This window comes from Bubalus kerabau, chromosome 17, assembly GCF_029407905.1.
Source record: "Bubalus kerabau isolate K-KA32 ecotype Philippines breed swamp buffalo chromosome 17, PCC_UOA_SB_1v2, whole genome shotgun sequence".
Classification (NCBI taxonomy): domain Eukaryota; kingdom Metazoa; phylum Chordata; class Mammalia; order Artiodactyla; family Bovidae; genus Bubalus; species Bubalus kerabau.
The window spans coordinates 53,738,068-53,747,484 of record NC_073640.1 but is presented as its reverse complement, the minus strand read 5'-3'; the positions used below and the strand labels follow the sequence as shown (position 1 = coordinate 53,747,484).

General features: G+C 52.7%; 1 protein-coding gene across 2 annotated transcripts; it reads left to right on the top strand.

The window, feature by feature from the left end:
• The first annotated feature begins 49 nt into the window (after positions 1 to 49).
• EXOSC5 (exosome component 5) lies at positions 50 to 8,906 on the top strand. Of its 2 annotated transcripts, none has more exons than XM_055553098.1 (6): positions 50 to 311; positions 4,734 to 4,847; positions 5,378 to 5,499; positions 6,820 to 6,960; positions 7,921 to 8,010; positions 8,724 to 8,906. In XM_055553098.1, exons 1-6 carry the CDS (start codon positions 164 to 166, stop codon positions 8,814 to 8,816), a joined length of 708 nt encoding a protein of 235 aa, XP_055409073.1. In that variant the 5' UTR covers positions 50 to 163; the 3' UTR covers positions 8,817 to 8,906. The 2 variants fall into 2 exon arrangements, with proteins under 2 accessions (XP_055409073.1, XP_055409072.1); XM_055553097.1 differs by having other exon boundaries at positions 52 to 311; positions 7,921 to 8,066.
• Positions 8,907 to 9,417: the final 511 nt, after the last annotated feature.

Below are 9,417 nucleotides of genomic sequence, written 5' to 3'. Positions count from 1 at the left end.
CGGGAGTGGGAGGGCCCAGATTGTTAGTAAACGCCGAGCCACGTGCGGGCGCCCCTCCTGGAGCCCCCGGGTCGGCGCGTGCGTACTCTGTACGCACCTCGTACGCAAGCGCGCGCTTCTGGGCGGAAGCAACAAGCCCCGGTTGCACGTGGGCTCCGGAGCTATGGAGGGGGAAATGCAGACTGAATCGAAGATCCGGTCTGATTCTGGGACAGAGCCCGGCCCTAGGGGCCCCGGCTGTAGCCTCCGGCACTTTGCCTGCGAACAGAACTTGTTGTCCCGGCCTGATGGCTCTGCCTCTTTCCTGCAAGGTAGGAACTACTAGGTTGTATTATTTTGGGGGGGCGGTTACAGTGTACTGCTCTAGCTGGTAAAAATCTCTCTTGAACTGGTGCAGTTCTTGCCGGGGTGGACACTACTGCATACGCAGGTAGACATATATCTCTCCGTCCAGACTAGCAAGGAGAAGATTGTTAAGTACGCAGAATGTGAGAGGGCAGACCACCTCTAAAGAATGAATACTCCAGAATAGGGGAAATCTTCTTACCCGGGGGTCTCCCTTGACTAGGTTCTTCTCCGGTTTCCCACACACGCACCCTGGGTCCATACATCCCAGGCTGAGGCAAACCTGTTTGTTTGCATAAATGCCCAGTGGACTGTCACCACTTCCGGTTTACTCCCTAGCCCGGTGGCAGATCTTTTATCCAAATAGTTACTTCTCAGATTGATGGTGATGTCCCCAGCCCCACCTCTTGGGTTAATGTCCCTTTGGGATACACAACTTTCCCTATATCCCTAAGATTGAGGCAGTTCTTACCTATTAGGGAAATATCCCCTTTTCCTAGCTAAACAACTCTGAAACTAGACTCAGTTCCCTGATCCCTCTGAGGGAAATATTCCTCTGGGGATAGGCCTAAGGGTCACCCCCATAAATGCTTCAGACCCTGCTCTAGGGCATTACCTGAAACCCAAATACAAAACCTGCTTTCATTCATTCTTTCATTGAACAGGTACCTTTGCTTAGTATTGTTCTGGGCACTGAGAAAAAGTAAATAAATTTTTTAAAAATCCCTGCTGTAACGGATTTGACATTCTTACATTCTAGTCAGAGAGACAGGCAAAAGATAAGTAAAATAGGTAGTAAAAAACTGGAGAAAAATACAGTAAGGATGTAGAATGGGGTGTGCCAGAGAGGGTTGCAGTCTTAATTAGGATGGTCAGGAAAGGCATCAACTGAGATGGTACCTTTTGAATAAACACATAAAGATGGGACTTTGCTGGTGATCCAGTGGCTAAGACTCTGAACTCCCAATGCAGGGGGCCTGGGTTCAATCCTTGGTCAGGGAACTAGATCCCACATGGTGCAGCTAAGAGTTCGCATGCCCCAACTAAAGATCCCGTGTGTTGCAGTGAATACCCAGTGCAGCTAAATAAAAAAATTTTAAGGCAGTTTTTTTCCCCTAAAATTGGCTTTTTGCGGGGGGAGCAAACCCTAAAGAGATCAAGAGGAAAGCTTATAAAGCATTAGGAACCACAGGGCCCTGAGGCCAAAACTTGCCTGGTGTGTTTGAGGAACAGTCAGGGGGACAGGGGTGCCTGCATCGGTGACAGGAGGTGGGGTGGAGGTAAGGAGGCCTGCCCCTCATATAAAGTCTCGTGACTGAGAATGGAGCCATGTGATATGCTTGGAATATATTTTTATAGATTTTAGACTTTCCGGCTGCAGTGTTGATGGCAAAGGGCATGGGGGAAAGGAGGAGAGGAGGGTGGCGCAGACCAGAGTGGGAGCAGGACACGTGGTGAGAGTCGGAAGGTAAAACCGACAAATCGCGGGTAGTTTGGTTTGGGGGTATGACAGAGTCAGGGATAACACTAAAGTTTTTTACCCAGACCAGCCGTGCTGGGAGAAAATGAGTTCAGTTGGAAACATTACATTTGCAGTGCCTAATAGACTTTCCCATGGCAGTGTGGATTCGGCAGTCGGACATACAAGACTGGAATTTGGGGGTCCTTTGGCTCTAGATGGCAGTTCAAGCTACTGATTGGATGGAATCACCAAGAAAATTAATATAGATGGAGAAGAGAAGAACTTAGAACTTAGCCCTGTGCCTTCTAGCCTGGGTGGAGCTAGGAAAAGACATTGAGAAGGAGCAACTAGTAAGGTAGGAGAAAAACCAAGAGAGGGTAGTGACCTGGAGCCTGGAGAATGTGTTTGAAATGTAAGGACCAACCAACTGTTTTGGTCCGGCTGAGAGACTGAATCATGTGAGGATGGACTAGACCTATGGGTTGACAACTTGGTTGTCTATTGTAGGTGGTTCAGCCAAGAGTCACTCTGGGACTTCCCTGGTTAAGATTCTGAGCTCCCAGTGCAGGGGACACGGGTTCCATCCCTGGTCCAGCAAGCTTCCACATGCCTTGCATCACAACTGCTTGAGCCTACACACCCTAGAGCCTGTGCTCCCCAGCAAGAGAAGCCAGTGCAATAAGAAACCTACGCATCACAACGAAGACCCAACGCACAGCCAAAAATAATAAGTAAAATTTCGAAAAGAAAAAGCTGTTCTGGTGGAGGGGTGGAGTCAAGGAGGAAAAGAGTCAGTGAGCAGAGACAGCTCTTCAGGAGCTTTGCTGTAAGAGGATAAGATAGATGGGCCAGGAGTTAGATGGATGTGGGGTCCAGAGGGGAGGGAATTGCTAGAGCCATGGCCTCGGGAAGATGAGAAGGGAGGCATTCTTGTGCCCAGGTGAAGCACAGACAGCACCTTTGGAGTAACAGGAAGGAAGACCCCACTGTGGATCTAGTTCTGCTTGGATAATTTCCTCCTCCAGGGTCCATTCTCCTGGAGTCAAGAGAGTCCCTCAGTTGTATGGCAGCTCTTCCTCCCCTTCCCCAGAATAAAAAAGCCTCTACCTGGGACCTCCCCAGGCTTCGCTCTCTTGCTCAGTGCAGGTGCCTGGAGGTTCTTAGAATTTAAGAAATACTGAGCCCCTTGTGTGTTCTAAAAAAGAAAGAAATACTGAGCCCCTTGTATGTTCTAAAACCCCAAAGCCCAGGACCCTGGAGCAGGATCCTCTGCAAACCCTCACTAGACTCTCCAGTGAGGTTAAAAGTGCCAAGCCCCAGAACCCACCTATGCCAACTAAGGCCAGCCCTCTTTGTGCTTATTGTTTAGTCGCTCGGTCGTGTCAGCCAGGCTTCTCTGCCCATGGGATTATCCCAGCAAGAATACTAGACCAGGTTGCCATTTCCTCCTCCAGGGGATCTTCCCAACCTAGGGATGCCAGCCCTCTGTATTTTTAAATGATCTGCCGTAGCGATTCTGGTTACAGGCCTGTGTTTTGAAACCGTGCTGGAGCTCCATGTCTTCCCACTGCAGGTTGCAGGTCCAGCTGCACATTAGAATGGTCTGTTGGAGCTCTGAGGCTCCCAGTGCCTGAGCCCCAGCCCCCAGCAATGGGATTAAGGCTCTCTAGGGGAGGGGCCTGGGCATCTAGATCTTTTTAAAGTTCTGCAGTGAGCTCAGTGTGCATACAGGGTTGAGAACCACTGTGTTCACTAGTGGGTTTTTGTTTTTGTTTCTGTTTTATTTCTGTTCTTTGGTCAGGTCAGGTTTTAGTTGTGGTGCGTGGGCTTAGTTGCTCCATGGCATGTGCGATCTTAGTTCCCTGATCAGGGATCGAACCGGCATCCCCTGCATTGGAAGGTGGATTCTTAACCACTGGACCACCAGGCAAGTCCCCTTCAGTGGTTCTTTGTAACTGAAATATAGTAGAAAATATCCGAGTATGTCAAAGCAGCAACAGTAAGAGTTGTTTTGGGAGGCGTTCATTCCATTTACATCCACACAGATTTGTGTGAGTTTTGGGTCCTGAAATGTATTTGAGTCTAAAATGTATTTCTTCCAGGGAGTTAGGATCAGGAATGTTTGGAAGCTGCTCTTGTAGTCCAGTCTACCCATTTTGCTGATGGGAAAACTGAGGCCCAGAGAAGTAAGCAAAATCAGCTGAGATTACAGAGCCAGGAGGAAATAAGCAGGTGCCAGGACCCAGCCCTACATATTCATCCCTTTCTCAGGTGTCCTGACTGCTGCAGAGTTTGGGGATGTGAGCCAGAGGGAAGAGAACTCGGCCTGGGGGAAGCTTTGGAAGGAGAAGTTGGGACCAGCAGCAGTAAGAAGGAGGAAGGTTAGCACTCAGGAAAAACTTCCTGTTAAAGATAGTAATAGTAGCTAAAGTTCTTTGGGCACTCAGCAACTTAGCAGGCAGCATCCTAAGTGTTTCTCTTTTTATCTCATTTAATCCTCATAGCTGTGAAGGATGTCCTGTAGGTGTTTGTGTTGGGTTTTGTTGTTTTTTTTGTTTTTGTTTTTTTTTTGGCTGCACCGGGTCTTAGTCCCAGCATGCAAACTCTTAGCTGTAGCGTGTAGGATCTAGCTCCCTGACCAGGGGTTGAACCCAGGCCCTTTGCATTGGGAGCTCAGTCTTAGCCAGCAGACCACCAGGGAAGTCCCAGGGACGTACTGTAGTTATCCTCATTTTACAGATGAGGAAGTAGAGGCAGAGACATGAAGCAAATGCTCAAGGAATCACTGCCAGCAAGGGGTGGGCCAGAGTGAGGGTGACGTGGGGACCCCTGGCCACCCAGCTCAGGGCCCACAATGTTAAGTGCCTCGTGTCAGACCCCAGAGGCAGGGAAGATGCAGGTGAGCTCGCCCATGCTTTCTCCCCAGGGGATACCTCCGTCCTGGCCGGCGTGTACGGGCCAGCCGAGGTGAAGATCAGCAAAGAGATCTTCAACAAGGCCACGCTGGAAGTGATCCTGAGGCCAAAGACCGGACTGCCTGGTAACTGGTCCTCGTGCCCGGTGTCCCCGTCACTGCCCTTTCTGGTCTCCACTCCTCTCAGCTCCCCTCAGCTGTTTCTTCTTCTCCAGCTCTCTGCCTGTACGTCTCTATCACTTTTCTTCCTCTCTCTCTCCATCTTCTCTCCCCCCTCCCCCCTTCTTTCCTGGCTCCATCTCTCCTCCTTTCCATTAATCTGTTTTTCCACCCTTTTACTCTCTGCCCCCCTCACTCCCCAGGGCTGGGTGCACTGGGATGGGAATGGATAGCAGCACTGGACATGGGAGAGCTCTGAGGTTCTCCTCCCCCGGGAGGCTCCCTTGGTGGGCGCTGGAGGTGGCGGGCATTAAGTGGGTGGCAGTCAGGCCTTGCCTCCCTCCCACTGGGACTCCTCTCTCATTCCCGCAAATTCTTCCCGGGCCAAGACTGCAGGCCCTTTTCTGGAGGCTTGGGTGGGACATATGGAGACAGGTGAGCCAGCTGGACAGGAAGAGCCTGACAGCCCAACCCCACCCCACCCCTGATTTCCGCAGGCGTAGCGGAGAAGAGCCGGGAGCGGCTGATCAGAAACACATGCGAAGCGGTGGTGCTGGGAGCGCTGCACCCCCGCACCTCCATAACTGTGGTGCTGCAGGTCGTCAGCGATGCTGGCTCTGTATCCTTTCCTCCAGGAAGTCCTCCAGAATCTCACTGATTGCCCTCCTTGCCGATGGCCATGTACACACCCTCTCCTAGTCTGCTTGACAGATGTCAACTTGTAGGAACAGCAAACACGGCTTGAGTGTTACTGTGTCAGGCAGTTTATACAGCACGGACAACTCACACTTCTAGGAACTGGCAGTGCCAGGACATGAGCCCAAGCCATGTGGTTCTAGAGCTCAAGGCCCCTAGCAGCTGGGTCCTGGTCTCATGTTTCAGGTGAGGAAACCAAGGCCAAGAGGGGGGAGGTCGCTTACCCAAGGTCACACAGCTGGAAGGCAGCAGAGGCTGAATTCACAGGCCCATCTGACTCCAGAGCCTGTGCCTTTGACCTCATTTCTGACCCTGAGCTTGGATTTGAGGCTCAACAAGTGCAGGAGCCCTGAGCAGGCAAAGCCTTTGGTTCGGCAGCTCAGCCTTGGAATGTGGCTGTGGTTTGGGTGCAAGAGGCAGAGGCCCAGAAATGGGCATTTCTAGACAGCTTTGTGGATGTGTGTGGCCCTGCATTGGGCAGATACTTCACAGATGGGGGAAAAGGAGCACTGTGAACCCACTTCACAGATGGGAGATAATGGAGGGTCAGTGGCAGAGGTGGGGCTGGCTGACTGTAAAGCTGGGCCCTGGGGAGGAGAGACTTGAGGAAACTGAGCTGGGGCTGGCGGTCTGACTCAGGCCTGTGCTCACCTTGCACAGGGCCAGGGCCACACCTCTCCCCTGGACTGCCGGCTCCCTGAGGACACTGACTCCTCCCTCTGTCATCCCGCCAGCCTGTCGCCAGCTAGCACTGCTTGCTCAATTCCCCAGCCCCGGGCCTGGTTCTGCCACTGCCTCCTTGTTTTATCTTGAAAGGCTTTTTACCTTTGTTTTGCTGAAGGTGCATACCTGCTGAGTATCATTGTGATCCCTGACTGAAGCTCAGAGAGAGTAAGTAGCTTGTTCAAGGTCACACAGCTTAGGGGTGGCAGTTCAGGTTTGGAACCCAAGGATACTAGATCCCAGGATTACTCTGCCTTTTTGTGATCGATTAGATGTCTGGTATTCACAGGCACTGGCCTGGTGAACCGGAGGCATGGATGTGTTCTGCTGACCAACTTTCAGTAGAAACTCTTAACATGGGAACTCCCTGGCGATCCAGTGGTTGGCACTCTGCACTGTAACTGCTGAGGGCCTGGGTTCAGTCGCTGGTGGGGGAACTAAGATGCCACAAGCCACATAGTGTGGTCAAAGAAAAAAAAAAGAGGAAAAAAGAAACTTAACCACTGCCTGTGGCACTCAGCTCCTGGCCTGTTGCCTGAATGCCGCCTGCATGGCCCTGGTGGACGCTGGTGTGCCCATGCGGGCCCTCTTCTGTGGGGTCACTTGTGCTCTGGACTCGGATGGGACCCTCATGCTAGACCCTACTGCTAAACAGGAAAAGGTAAGTATGAATGGTGGGGTGGTGAAAGGCCCTGGGCAGGCACCCTCCCTCTCCTCCTCCTCTGGGCCTCGCTTCTCCAAAACAGTTGGCTGGTACCAGCTCTAACCTGCTGAAGTGACAAGGGAGTTGATTTTAAGAGGTTCAAAAAGAAAAGCAAAAACTTAGAGTTTCTTCTTCAGTGGCTCAAGTTCACAATGTGCTGGGGCTCCAGTTATTCCCAGTTATCTGCTCAGGACTATGACAGTCACATCCAGTCAGGAAAGCAGAAAGAAACCCCTTGGGAGCTTCAGACGGGGGGGCGGGCGAGTGGAATTGAATGCAGGGAACTGGTCACAACAGCCGTGATGGAAGAGCTGAAGAAGCAAAAGGGAAGAAGGGAGGCCCCCCCTGAGATGAGAAGCCTGAAGCCAGCTCCTGCTGGGCGCTGTTGGGGACATGGGAGCAGTCAGATCTAGATGAAAACAGACAGTCTGGCTCTGGCCTGGCTGCTGAGGTCTGCAGCCACCCTTTCTCCATGACGACTGTGGTGGGTGGTACGCCCCAAACTCCTGTGAGGACCCAGATGCTGCTTTCTCCTTCCTCTCTTGTCTCCCACCAGATTCCCGCTAGAACCAAACTGGCAGGGGAACCTGGGAAATAGAGCTTGCTGGCTTCCAGCCCCAGAGAGCAGAGCACTCTGGGAGGCACTGAGGGATGACCATCACCGTGGCTGCCCCTCTGGGGCAGAACACTGTGCTTTGGAAGCCCCTGTCAGAGCCACGTGGTGGGATCACGTGGGGAGCGATTCCCTAGGGAGGGGGTTATGTGTAGACTCCCCTCAAAAAATACACTTGCTACGTGAGGGCCTGGCTGCAGGAAAAGCAACCCCCCCGCCACACACACACACCTGCTTTGGGGCCAGCTGAGATTGTATCTGAGGGGAGGGTCCCAGGTCTTCCACCTTGTACCTCTCATTCCTAGGAGGCCCGGGCAGTCCTGACCTTTGCCCTTGACAGCGTGGAAAGGAAGCTGCTGATGTCCACCACCAAGGGGCTCTACTCCGACGCCGAGGTACCACTGCATAATTGGGGGTGAACACCAGGCCCTTTCCACCCCCCTGACACGAGGTCCGGTCACTATTTTAAGAGGCTTAAGGGGAACCCCTTCCTTGCACCCCTTCTGTAAATAGGTTTTAAAGTTTGTGGCCATAGAAGCCTTTGTGGGAATTTTAAAGGGAAACCCAGATTTCCACCTGAGAAGAGGGGCTCAGGTGGAAATCAGGACACAGGGCACTTAAAGCCTCCCAGCTTCCAGCTCAGAGCTGTGCACCCTGGAGTTCGGGGTGTCTGAACAGAGTTTGGCACCTGCTGGGCCAAATGGTCACCAAGAACATTTATCACCTGGCCCTCCTGTGAATCCAGGTATACACGGCAGTAAAGATTTGGGGTCTCAAGTTCCATGGCTTTTAAGAGTATTCGGAGTCACAGGGCCTCTGGGTCTGAAATTCCAATCTCTGGGTCTGGAGCTCGGTGAGCCTGGGAATGCTTCTGGGGGCAGGAAGCCTGACGCTGTTGGTCTGAGGGCCTGGAGCTGTTTAATCAGCCCTGAAGCCTTCTCTAAGGAGACCATGAAGTGAGGAAGATGATAATGCACGTGGAGTAACCCCCTCACCACTACCCTCCCCTGGGGAGCGGGGTTCCCGGTGAAAGGGGAGGTGTTAGGTTTGGGGGTCTCTGGGAGTCAGGTGGGGCTCCCGGCACTGACCGCCCCCTTTCCCCTCCCAGCTCCAGCAGTGCCTGGCTGCAGCCCAGACTGCCTCCACACACGTCTTCCGCTTCTACCGGGAATCGCTACAGAGGCGTTACTCCAAGAGCTGAGGCAAGCCAGGGCAGACTGCCCCTCCCACCACCTCCAGCGTCAAAGAAGCCAGCAGGCCGGCCCTGCCGAGAAAAGAGTGGCTATAGCCGGCCCCCTGGGCATGGGGGACGGGCACAGACCCCGCCCCACTCCAGGAAGACACTGGTAGGGTAGTGCATTCACTGAATGAAGCTACTCATTCTAACAGCCCCATGAAACCGGGACTGCAGTTAGAGTGCGCAAGCCCTGCTGGGTGCTAAGGCCTCAGCAGTGAATGAGGCTCAGGTTCGAGGAACGGTGAGGTGATAGACAAGTAACAGTAGTGTGTGTTGGATGGTGGATGCTATTTAAAAAATAAAACAATACTAAAAAAATTTTTAAAGGGGGTTTAGGTGAGTTCATGGTGGGGAAAGGGGACAGATTCAGTACATCAGTTGAGGACACCTTCGTGGAGAGGGGGCATCCGAGGGAAGTCCAGGAGGAGGCCAGGGATGAGCTTAGGGAATCATGGACACATGGTGGGGGAGGACCCCTTGGCAGAGATAGGCAAAGGTTCAAGAACCAGCAAGATGGCTGGTGCGGCTGGAGCAGAGGAAGGGAGGGCAGGAGGGAGGGAGGAGA